This window comes from Physeter macrocephalus, chromosome 14, assembly GCF_002837175.3.
Source record: "Physeter macrocephalus isolate SW-GA chromosome 14, ASM283717v5, whole genome shotgun sequence".
NCBI classification, from domain to species: Eukaryota; Metazoa; Chordata; class Mammalia; order Artiodactyla; family Physeteridae; genus Physeter; species Physeter macrocephalus.
In genome coordinates this window covers 121,501,852-121,514,040 of record NC_041227.1, presented here as the reverse complement: position 1 = coordinate 121,514,040, position 12,189 = coordinate 121,501,852, and the positions used below count along the sequence as shown (strand labels likewise).

Below are 12,189 nucleotides of genomic sequence, written 5' to 3'. Positions count from 1 at the left end.
GGGGGGTTGGGGGGAAGGGGAGAGGCAGAGAAGAGAGGGGAGGGAGGCCAAGAGGAGGGGAGGGGAGGGGAGGCCGGGGAGGCTGAGAGAGGAGGGAAGGCGGGCAGAGATGAGGCTGTGGAGGGGAGGAGAGGCCGACAGGGGGGAAGAAGAAATGGCTATGGGAGGGGAGAGGAGATGGGGGACAATGTAAACGTAGCGTACACCTGCGAGAGGCGACGTGGAGAGGGCAGCAGACATGGAAGTGAAGGAAAGAGAACGGGAGGGGGAAGAGGAAGGCTCCCCGGCTGGTGGTGAGCACAGGTTTCCTAGGCCCCAAGAAGACGGAGATGAGGGTCTTGCCCTCTAAGAATGAGGGCAGCTAAGAACATTTTTCTCACCACATGGTAACATTTCATTTTGTTAAGGAAGCTTTGCAAATCAATACCTTTTCAAATTACAACCACCTATTTGTTCTAGGACTAAAGATAACTGACAACTTTGGTTAAATAACAAACTCTTTTGCCCTTTCTTTAATATATCTGTAAACATCCGCCTTTTTGCTATGTACAGTTTGTTGAGAAAGTACCAAGAGCAAACCCCCAGGGGAAAGGTCTCATATTACAGGTTCTCCTAATTGTTTAAGCGCCCCTGACAACAGGACTATTTGGTTTTCCCATCCGTGTTTACACTGTCATCTTGGTCTGTGCAGAGTCGAGCATCTGTGAGTGGATTTTTATCTGGCTTCTTGGACACCACTTAGTAGTAAACCACAGCTTCGAAGGAGGTTTAAAGCGTGGCTGGGCGCAGAGGCCCCTGGTTAAGTGTAAAAGCACCCGCATCGCTTACACTGCCCGACCCCCACTCCTTCCCATGGTGGAGGAAAAGCTCCTAAATGGCAAACGGCATGAAAACAAATTTTTGAAATTATTAGTGATTTTCCCCAGCTCTGCAGGCAGGTTGGTGAGCAAACTTCAGCAAGCTTAGAAGCTGGGCCATTTTCCATGCCCAGTTACACAATATCACCTCCCCGTTTGCCTGGGTCCCAGCGTCCTCCAGACGGGCACAAGAGCCCATCCTTTTTTTTTTTCTATTATTTTAACGGCTGGTTTTCAGCATTTCTCTCTGGCATCGAAGAGCTTGGTCTGCCCATTTGCAGTTCTTGCAACACTTCATTTAAAGTGATTTATCTTGCCAAATTGACAGTGTCCTTTAAAATCAGCTTTCACCCAGCAATAATAGCTGGTTATAGTTCATGTTTTTGCAGAGAGGTTGATTCTGGCTCATTATGTTCAGTGTTGCCCATACACAGCTGAATAAAGTTCTGGTGGATATCCAATTCCTGACTGTCAACTGTTGACCTCACAACTGCTTCCCCATTGATATCACCATCTGTTGTCATGGGAAAGATTGTCTGATATTTGGGTTAAATGCCACTGAAGTCATTCAATTTCCATGTGGAAAAATAACCCAAAGTAAATTACCCTGTGAGGTGCGGAAGGTATTTTTCCCAGAGATAGTGAATCAAACAGAACATCCAAATAAAAGCCAGACAAAAACACCTCCCCGCAGAGAACCTCTTATTTCTTCATTCCCTCAGTAATTTTCATCTCAGGCATGAAATTGTGTGTGTGTGTGTGTGTGTGTGTGTGTGTGTGTGTGTTTTAAAGACTCAGGTGTCCCAAGGCCATTGGTTGCGGCTGCAGGGAGAGGGGAGAAAGGTCCGATTTCGGCTCCCTCCGCTCCCAGCCCCGGCGGGGCGCACCCAGCTCCTCTGATCGCCGGCGGGACGGGGACCCGGGCGCTGGGCGGACCCCGCGCTCCTCCGGCCGCCCGCCGCCAGCCGCGTCCCGCGAGCCCGGCCCGCACGGCTCCCGAAAGGCGCGCCACGACCCCTTTTGACACTTTCCCTCCTCTGTGATGGAGCAACTACTTAACATGCAAAGTTTCTCCAGCCTGCCCGGCTCGCTCGAGATCATTTCAGTAGCTGAACAACTGGCTTCATTCCGATAAAGGCTGCCAAGACACACACAATCTTGGGGACACATTTTGCTCCTTTCGAACACGAACACGGACCTGGAATCTCCTCTCTGGCCAGCCCTGACCCCTTTCTCGTCCCGCTCTTCATCGCGCCCTCTCCCCAACTCGCCCCCGGATCCTAGCCCCTCTCCCAGGGCTCAGCGTTTCATCGATCTTACCTTTTCTCTCCGCCACTGGGGCTTCGGGAGATGATCCAACGATCAAACAGAGGAGCCAGAAAGCTCTAGCTGTCATGTTTGTAGACACGGTTCCCAGGCTCTAAAACTGAGCCTGGGCTTTTGCTCTTTCTCTCCCCCCACCGCTTTTCCACCCCCCCACCCCCGTTCATGCTAATGAGGGGCAGCCTTTGGGGAAACGGGAATCACTCACTGAACAGACCATTGGAACAAAACCGAGCTGCAGGGATTTCTCCCACCTCCTTAGGGGGACGAGCACGTGGCCTCTCAAAGTTGTCCCTGGGAACGTCTGTCCTGCGATCTGTGGGCAATGAGAGCATCAAAACCTACACTTTAAACCCGTGTGGGTTTGCAGGCCGGGGTTGGGTGGAGGAGAGGGTGGGGGAGTGTGAGTGATAGGGAGATTTGTCTAGATTAAGTCAACAACAAGTAGGCAAATTAGAACTTAAGACAGTTTGGGCTTGTGGAAAGGAGGAGAATCCAGATGACAGAAAATTCATCCCAGATTGTCTCAGGGATTCTGAGTCCTAGGAACCAAGTCACTACATCCTAGGTCTGGTTACACTGTCTTACTATATATACAATATTTATATTCTAGAATCAGAAAGGAAAAAAGCCTCAGTAAAATAGCTTTTCTTTTCCCTCCCCCTGTCCCCAGCTGAAATTGGTAGCAGGTTGGCTAGATTCATCAAGCCCATGCGAGTGCCTTTTACCCACCAGGAGCTAGAGAATAAAAAAGTAAAAATCCTTCCCAGCTCTCTAATGATGGCTCATTTCTTCAAGAAAGGTGGATTTTTTTTTTCTTTCTAAGAAAAACTCATTCACTACTTAGGTCTGAATTCTTGAAATGGCTCTGTATATTTGTCCTGAGCTAAGGACCCTGTCCCTCAGACTGAACAGAAACAGCATTCACCAAAGGGGGAAGTAAGCTCACCATAGTAAACCCACAGCCTTACCGACATGTATCTCATTTCAACAGCTTCAAATCCAAAAGGAAGGGGAAATGCACTGAGATGAAGGCATTTTTATCTGAAGCACATGAGCCAACAGTGAGATGCAACTGCTAAAAGAAATAACAAACTTTTGCTGCACTAATATCTTGTCTCAAAGATAATAGTGCTAGTGGACTGATCAGATTTGGGGCGGGGGGATCATGTTTTCAAGAAAGACACTGGAAAGCTAGAAGGAAAACAACTGGGTGGTGAGAGGGCTGGAATCCATCATGGTCAAGTTCTTTTGGAGGAACTGAGAATAGGCAGCCTAGGCACAGAAAAACATTTGTTATATTTTGGGAAAGAACCAGTAAGTAGAAGTTATGAAGTGACAGGTTTAGTTTCAGTTTAAGAAACAATATTCTAACAACTGAGATCTCCAAGAAAGCAGGCTGCTTTGAGGTGTTGTGACAATGAGGTCCTGGCCATTGGGGGTATCCAAAGAGAACGTGACTCAGGGATACTGTAGAACAGGTTCCTGAATTCGGTGTGTGTTGGTTTGAGGGATGTGGTGAGATAAATGTGTTCTAGGGAGGAGTTGGCTGTCTAGTCACAGGCTGACAATATGTTGGAGGGGGTCACTATGTCTGTAGTCTGGTTCTCAACTTTCCTCAGCTTGAAACTCAGTTTTGTCAATGGATTAGATTTGTGGGACCAACTCACGTTAACCAAACTCATAAAAAGCAGATGTATAAACCAGAATGTCACTTATTAATTTTAATAGAGAGGATATAGCAAAGGTGATTCAGAGGTCTAATTATTAATCAGGAGATTGCCTGTTGAGCACTAAATCAAATTGCAGTTGAAGGTGGGCTAATCTTCCCTCATTTGAGTTTTAGAGGAGCGAATTCTCTATTTCCTCCAAAAGAGTATATCTCTTCAGTCACTGCAAGGCTTGGGTACACCAGAGTCAGTGTCTCCAGATTCTGGCCAAGACCAAAAAACACTGTGAAATTCGTGCTTTGGGGTTTATAATTTATAGATGTCCTTAGATCCCCTTCTTTCGCATACTCTTTAAGTCAAGTGGAATAAAATTAACTAGGCTTAAGCTTTCTCAGTTACAACCACATCTCAGACATAGCTGCCTGAGATAATATTCAAGTCACCCAGGTCCATTTTGGGGTGTTCCCGAAACTCTTCTGTTGCAGGAATGTTGTGAATGCCCTGAAGCCCACACCCTGAAATGTAGAGGCAGAGAGCTGACTGGAAGGCTCCTAGAGGCTCCCAGGGTGGCACCAGCCTGGAAGAACTTGCCAGGGTCCAAGGCTGTGTCTTGGGCAGCACATGGCTTGCAGGAGCAGAAGCCATATTCATGGTGGAAAGCACAGAGAGCTCGAAGACACTGAACCATGTAAGTCAGAATGCCACTTTATTAATTTACAACAAGAAATCGACTCAGGCAGACCTGCAGGCTTGTGTCAGCCTGGCTAGCGTTCTCTTTCTAAAAACAAGTCACCTGGGAAGCCAAATTATCATCAGAGTGCTTGGTAATATAAGCCAGAGCACGGGGAGTTCGTCCTACAGTTGGAATGTTTAAAGGTATTTGTTTCTCATAACCTAATATGTCCACCTTTACATGCCTATCTTCCACGTGTCAGGTGGAAGAACCTAAGAACCTTCCTCTCCCCTGCCTCCCCCCAATTGCCTTCCTCTCCCCTGCCAATTTCTGGCATTTTGAGTGTATCTTTCTGCTTTGCAAATAATTGTTGAGCATCTACTGTGCGTTGTATAGTAAAGGATTTGTGCCAGGTTCCTGGCATGGAGCTTCTAACTCTTGGAATTTCCCAAGTGATGGAAGCGTCTTCGTGATTCACGAGCTTCCTGGATCACACCTGAGTTTATGCTAATGCAGTGACTCTTGGAAGGCCCCTTGATAGTTTAGGGCTGGGAGCTGGTTATCAGAAAGACCAACCATGTAATTAGAGGGTTGGGACTTTGAGCCTGTCTGACCTCCAGGGGGCGGAGAGAGGCTGGAGATTGGGTTCAATCAGATGGTCAATGATTTAATCCATCATGCCTGCTTAATGAAACCCATTGACAACTCAGTGGAGCTTCCTGGTCAGTGACCACATTGATGTGCTAGAAGGGTGATGCACTGTGATCCATGGAGAGAAAACCCTGAAGCATCTGGGACCCTCCCAGATCTTGCCTTATGTATCTCTTCATTTGGCTGGGTCTGATTTGTATCCTTTATAATAAAACTTTGATCGTAAGTAGAGCACGTTCCTGAGTTTTGTGAGTTGTTGTAGAGAATTATCAAGCCTGAGAGGAATCTTGAGAACCCCCTAGATTTATACCCAGCTGTCTGAAATGAGGGCACTCTTGTTCTGGGTCATCTGCCCTTTAACCAGTGAGGCCTGCGCTAACTCTGGGTGGTTACTGTCAGAATTAAATTGCAGCCCACCACTTGGTATCAAAACACTATGTGTCCCAGGAATTCCCTGGCGGTCCAGTGGTTAGGACTTGGCGCTTTCACTGCCAGGGCCCAGGTTCAATCCCTAGTTGGGGAACTAAGATCCCACAAGCTGCACAGCACGGCCAAGGAAAAACAAAAACAAAGAAACACCATGTGCCAGGCGTTTTAGAAGCTGGAAATACCCGTCGTCATCATCTTTCTTCAAAAAGAGTACAATACTGTTGCTCTGGTTCCCATTAGGTAAATTAGGGTCATGTTCTAGTTCGAGTTCAGGACCATCCTGATTGGGGCCGAGGTCTCCCCAGATTCTTCAGGCTTTCACAGATAGCTGCTAGGTTTACTCCTACAGGCACCAGCCTAGGTCCTGGAATACTGGGACATAAATCCTCCCCTCAAGTGGCTCACAGACTGCTGGGGGGAATAACGTTCCGTTATAGTGTTAAGTGCAATATTAAAAGGCTATAGGATACATCACATAAACTCTGGTTTGAAGAATGACTGGGACTCACCCGATAGACCAGGGAGGGCAGGCATTGCAGGCTGAGACAACAGCACATGCAATGGCACCAGGGTACAAGAGAGCATGTGAATCTACCCAGGCCCAGGAAGCATGGCGGCACACTAGGGAAGGAGCCCCAATGGGGGAAGATGCTGAGAGCCTCGATGCCCTATAGATGGACTCTCCACAGACAATGGTAAGTAGCTGCTTTTTATTTTCTAATTTTATTTATTTATTTTTTAAAATTTATTGACCATGCCACTCGTCTTGTGGGATCTTAGTTCCCCGACCAGGAGTCGAACCCAGGCCCTCGGCAGTGAAAGCACTGAGTCCTAACCACCGGACCTCGAGGGAATTCCCTAAGTAGCTGCTTTTTAATTCTTGATTTTGTTTTCCTATAACTACGTTACTGTAATGAAAAATTTGGAAAATAAAAACAGAGTAGACACAAGAACTACCACCATCAATCACTTCCATGGTGGCGCAGTGGTTAAGAATCACGCCTGCCAATGCAGGGGACACGGGTTCGATCCCTGGTCTGGGAAGATCCCACATGCGTGGAGCTACTGAGCCTGCACTCTAGAGCCCGCAAGCCACGACTACTGAGCCCACATGCCACAACACTGAAGCCCACGTGCCTAGAAGACCGTGCACTGCACAAAGAATAGCCCCCGCTCACCGCAACTAGAGAAAGCCCGCGTGTAGCAACCAAGACCCAACGCAGCCTTAATTAATTAATTAAAGGAAAAAAAAAACAACAATCACTGCAATATTCCCATGTTTTTCCTTCCAGGCTCTTTCTTAGATACCATTTCACACAGATGCCATCAGAGGACTAACACTATTTTGGATCCTGTGTTGTTCACATGACACCATGACAAGGGCACTTCCCCATTTCACCTGTCATGTATACAATTTTGTATTCAGCTTTTATTCAATGAAAATTAAAATATTATTACAAAATCTTTGTAGATATGAAATCTCATAAGTCCATAATATGTTCTCATTTAGACAAACCATCATTTGTGAACATTTTAGGCTGTTTTCAATTTTTGCTGTTGTAAAACTTTCCGTGTCCCCGTTAACAAAGGAATGAGTGTATTGAGACATACTGAAATACTCTAGAGCAGGGTTTCTCCACCTCGGCACTATTGACATTTTGGGCAAGATAATTCTTTGTCATGCATTGTTAACCGATATCTCTGGCTTTATCTACTGGATACCAGTAGCGCCCCCCACCTCCAGTTTTGACCATCTAAACTGTCTCCAGACATTGCGATGTCTCCTGGGGACAAAATCGTGAACCATAATCATTGCTAGACAGCAATGAAATTAAATGAGCTACAATTACAAAAGCAAAGTATAGATGAATCTCATAAACATGATATCAAGTAAAAGAAGTCTGACACAAAAGACTCTATACTATGTAATTTTATTTCTATAAATTCACAAATAGACAAAATTAATCTATGGAGTTAAAAGTCAGGATATGGTTATCCTGGGGAGGGGTAGTGACTGGAAAGAATACAGAGGGGGAGGTGTTCTGTGGTGTTGAAGTGTTGTATAGTTTAATCTACTAAATTTTTTTTTAAATTTATTTTTGGCTGCGTTGGGTCTTCATTGCTGCTCATGGGTTTCTCTAGTTGCCTCGAGCAGGGGCTCCTCTTCCTTGTGGTGCACGGACTTCTCATTGCAGAGCACGGGCTCTAGGCTCTCAGGCTTCAGTAGTTGTGGCATGCAGGCTCAGTAGTTGTGGCTCATGGGCTTAGTTGCTCCGCCAGCTCCTCTGATCGCCGGCGGGACGGGGACCCGGGCGCTGGGCGGACCCCGCGCTCCTCCGGCCGCCCGCCGCCAGCCGCGTCCCGCGAGCCCGGCCCGCACGGCTCCCGAAAGGCGCGCCACGACCCCTTTTGACACTTTCCCTCCTCTGTGATGGAGCAACTACTTAACATGCAAAGTTTCTCCAGCCTGCCCGGCTCGCTCGAGATCATTTCAGTAGCTGAACAACTGGCTTCATTCCGATAAAGGCTGCCAAGACACACACAATCTTGGGGACACATTTTGCTCCTTTCGAACACGAACACGGACCTGGAATCTCCTCTCTGGCCAGCCCTGACCCCTTTCTCGTCCCGCTCTTCATCGCGCCCTCTCCCCAACTCGCCCCCGGATCCTAGCCCCTCTCCCAGGGCTCAGCGTTTCATCGATCTTACCTTTTCTCTCCGCCACTGGGGCTTCGGGAGATGATCCAACGATCAAACAGAGGAGCCAGAAAGCTCTAGCTGTCATGTTTGTAGACACGGTTCCCAGGCTCTAAAACTGAGCCTGGGCTTTTGCTCTTTCTCTCCCCCCACCGCTTTTCCACCCCCCCACCCCCGTTCATGCTAATGAGGGGCAGCCTTTGGGGAAACGGGAATCACTCACTGAACAGACCATTGGAACAAAACCGAGCTGCAGGGATTTCTCCCACCTCCTTAGGGGGACGAGCACGTGGCCTCTCAAAGTTGTCCCTGGGAACGTCTGTCCTGCGATCTGTGGGCAATGAGAGCATCAAAACCTACACTTTAAACCCGTGTGGGTTTGCAGGCCGGGGTTGGGTGGAGGAGAGGGTGGGGGAGTGTGAGTGATAGGGAGATTTGTCTAGATTAAGTCAACAACAAGTAGGCAAATTAGAACTTAAGACAGTTTGGGCTTGTGGAAAGGAGGAGAATCCAGATGACAGAAAATTCATCCCAGATTGTCTCAGGGATTCTGAGTCCTAGGAACCAAGTCACTACATCCTAGGTCTGGTTACACTGTCTTACTATATATACAATATTTATATTCTAGAATCAGAAAGGAAAAAAGCCTCAGTAAAATAGCTTTTCTTTTCCCTCCCCCTGTCCCCAGCTGAAATTGGTAGCAGGTTGGCTAGATTCATCAAGCCCATGCGAGTGCCTTTTACCCACCAGGAGCTAGAGAATAAAAAAGTAAAAATCCTTCCCAGCTCTCTAATGATGGCTCATTTCTTCAAGAAAGGTGGATTTTTTTTTTCTTTCTAAGAAAAACTCATTCACTACTTAGGTCTGAATTCTTGAAATGGCTCTGTATATTTGTCCTGAGCTAAGGACCCTGTCCCTCAGACTGAACAGAAACAGCATTCACCAAAGGGGGAAGTAAGCTCACCATAGTAAACCCACAGCCTTACCGACATGTATCTCATTTCAACAGCTTCAAATCCAAAAGGAAGGGGAAATGCACTGAGATGAAGGCATTTTTATCTGAAGCACATGAGCCAACAGTGAGATGCAACTGCTAAAAGAAATAACAAACTTTTGCTGCACTAATATCTTGTCTCAAAGATAATAGTGCTAGTGGACTGATCAGATTTGGGGCGGGGGGATCATGTTTTCAAGAAAGACACTGGAAAGCTAGAAGGAAAACAACTGGGTGGTGAGAGGGCTGGAATCCATCATGGTCAAGTTCTTTTGGAGGAACTGAGAATAGGCAGCCTAGGCACAGAAAAACATTTGTTATATTTTGGGAAAGAACCAGTAAGTAGAAGTTATGAAGTGACAGGTTTAGTTTCAGTTTAAGAAACAATATTCTAACAACTGAGATCTCCAAGAAAGCAGGCTGCTTTGAGGTGTTGTGACAATGAGGTCCTGGCCATTGGGGGTATCCAAAGAGAACGTGACTCAGGGATACTGTAGAACAGGTTCCTGAATTCGGTGTGTGTTGGTTTGAGGGATGTGGTGAGATAAATGTGTTCTAGGGAGGAGTTGGCTGTCTAGTCACAGGCTGACAATATGTTGGAGGGGGTCACTATGTCTGTAGTCTGGTTCTCAACTTTCCTCAGCTTGAAACTCAGTTTTGTCAATGGATTAGATTTGTGGGACCAACTCACGTTAACCAAACTCATAAAAAGCAGATGTATAAACCAGAATGTCACTTATTAATTTTAATAGAGAGGATATAGCAAAGGTGATTCAGAGGTCTAATTATTAATCAGGAGATTGCCTGTTGAGCACTAAATCAAATTGCAGTTGAAGGTGGGCTAATCTTCCCTCATTTGAGTTTTAGAGGAGCGAATTCTCTATTTCCTCCAAAAGAGTATATCTCTTCAGTCACTGCAAGGCTTGGGTACACCAGAGTCAGTGTCTCCAGATTCTGGCCAAGACCAAAAAACACTGTGAAATTCGTGCTTTGGGGTTTATAATTTATAGATGTCCTTAGATCCCCTTCTTTCGCATACTCTTTAAGTCAAGTGGAATAAAATTAACTAGGCTTAAGCTTTCTCAGTTACAACCACATCTCAGACATAGCTGCCTGAGATAATATTCAAGTCACCCAGGTCCATTTTGGGGTGTTCCCGAAACTCTTCTGTTGCAGGAATGTTGTGAATGCCCTGAAGCCCACACCCTGAAATGTAGAGGCAGAGAGCTGACTGGAAGGCTCCTAGAGGCTCCCAGGGTGGCACCAGCCTGGAAGAACTTGCCAGGGTCCAAGGCTGTGTCTTGGGCAGCACATGGCTTGCAGGAGCAGAAGCCATATTCATGGTGGAAAGCACAGAGAGCTCGAAGACACTGAACCATGTAAGTCAGAATGCCACTTTATTAATTTACAACAAGAAATCGACTCAGGCAGACCTGCAGGCTTGTGTCAGCCTGGCTAGCGTTCTCTTTCTAAAAACAAGTCACCTGGGAAGCCAAATTATCATCAGAGTGCTTGGTAATATAAGCCAGAGCACGGGGAGTTCGTCCTACAGTTGGAATGTTTAAAGGTATTTGTTTCTCATAACCTAATATGTCCACCTTTACATGCCTATCTTCCACGTGTCAGGTGGAAGAACCTAAGAACCTTCCTCTCCCCTGCCTCCCCCCAATTGCCTTCCTCTCCCCTGCCAATTTCTGGCATTTTGAGTGTATCTTTCTGCTTTGCAAATAATTGTTGAGCATCTACTGTGCGTTGTATAGTAAAGGATTTGTGCCAGGTTCCTGGCATGGAGCTTCTAACTCTTGGAATTTCCCAAGTGATGGAAGCGTCTTCGTGATTCACGAGCTTCCTGGATCACACCTGAGTTTATGCTAATGCAGTGACTCTTGGAAGGCCCCTTGATAGTTTAGGGCTGGGAGCTGGTTATCAGAAAGACCAACCATGTAATTAGAGGGTTGGGACTTTGAGCCTGTCTGACCTCCAGGGGGCGGAGAGAGGCTGGAGATTGGGTTCAATCAGATGGTCAATGATTTATTCCATCATGCCTGCTTAATGAAACCCATTGACAACTCAGTGGAGCTTCCTGGTCAGTGACCACATTGATGTGCTAGAAGGGTGATGCACTGTGATCCATGGAGAGAAAACCCTGAAGCATCTGGGACCCTCCCAGATCTTGCCTTATGTATCTCTTCATTTGGCTGGGTCTGATTTGTATCCTTTATAATAAAACTTTGATCGTAAGTAGAGCACGTTCCTGAGTTTTGTGAGTTGTTGTAGAGAATTATCAAGCCTGAGAGGAATCTTGAGAACCCCCTAGATTTATACCCAGCTGTCTGAAATGAGGGCACTCTTGTTCTGGGTCATCTGCCCTTTAACCAGTGAGGCCTGCGCTAACTCTGGGTGGTTACTGTCAGAATTAAATTGCAGCCCACCACTTGGTATCAAAACACTATGTGTCCCAGGAATTCCCTGGCGGTCCAGTGGTTAGGACTTGGCGCTTTCACTGCCAGGGCCCAGGTTCAATCCCTAGTTGGGGAACTAAGATCCCACAAGCTGCACAGCACGGCCAAGGAAAAACAAAAACAAAGAAACACCATGTGCCAGGCGTTTTAGAAGCTGGAAATACCCGTCGTCATCATCTTTCTTCAAAAAGAGTACAATACTGTTGCTCTGGTTCCCATTAGGTAAATTAGGGTCATGTTCTAGTTCGAGTTCAGGACCATCCTGATTGGGGCCGAGGTCTCCCCAGATTCTTCAGGCTTTCACAGATAGCTGCTAGGTTTACTCCTACAGGCACCAGCCTAGGTCCTGGAATACTGGGACATAAATCCTCCCCTCAAGTGGCTCACAGACTGCTGGGGGGAATAACGTTCCGTTATAGTGTTAAGTGCAATA

At 46.7% G+C, this 12,189-nt stretch overlaps 1 protein-coding gene across 1 annotated transcript in view; it reads right to left on the bottom strand.

Moving 5' to 3' along the window:
* Positions 1–8,388, bottom strand: part of C14H17orf58 (chromosome 14 C17orf58 homolog) — an 11,188-nt gene extending 2,800 nt beyond the window's left edge. Inside the window, exons 1-2 of the mRNA XM_024130352.2 lie at positions 8,313–8,388; positions 1,745–2,014 (exon numbers count right to left, since the gene is read on the bottom strand). Of these exons, the coding sequence (XP_023986120.2) occupies positions 1,745–2,014; positions 8,313–8,388 (346 nt within the window). The remainder of the gene's footprint in view (positions 1–1,744; positions 2,015–8,312) is intronic.
* Between the last annotated feature and the right edge of the window lie 3,801 nt (positions 8,389–12,189).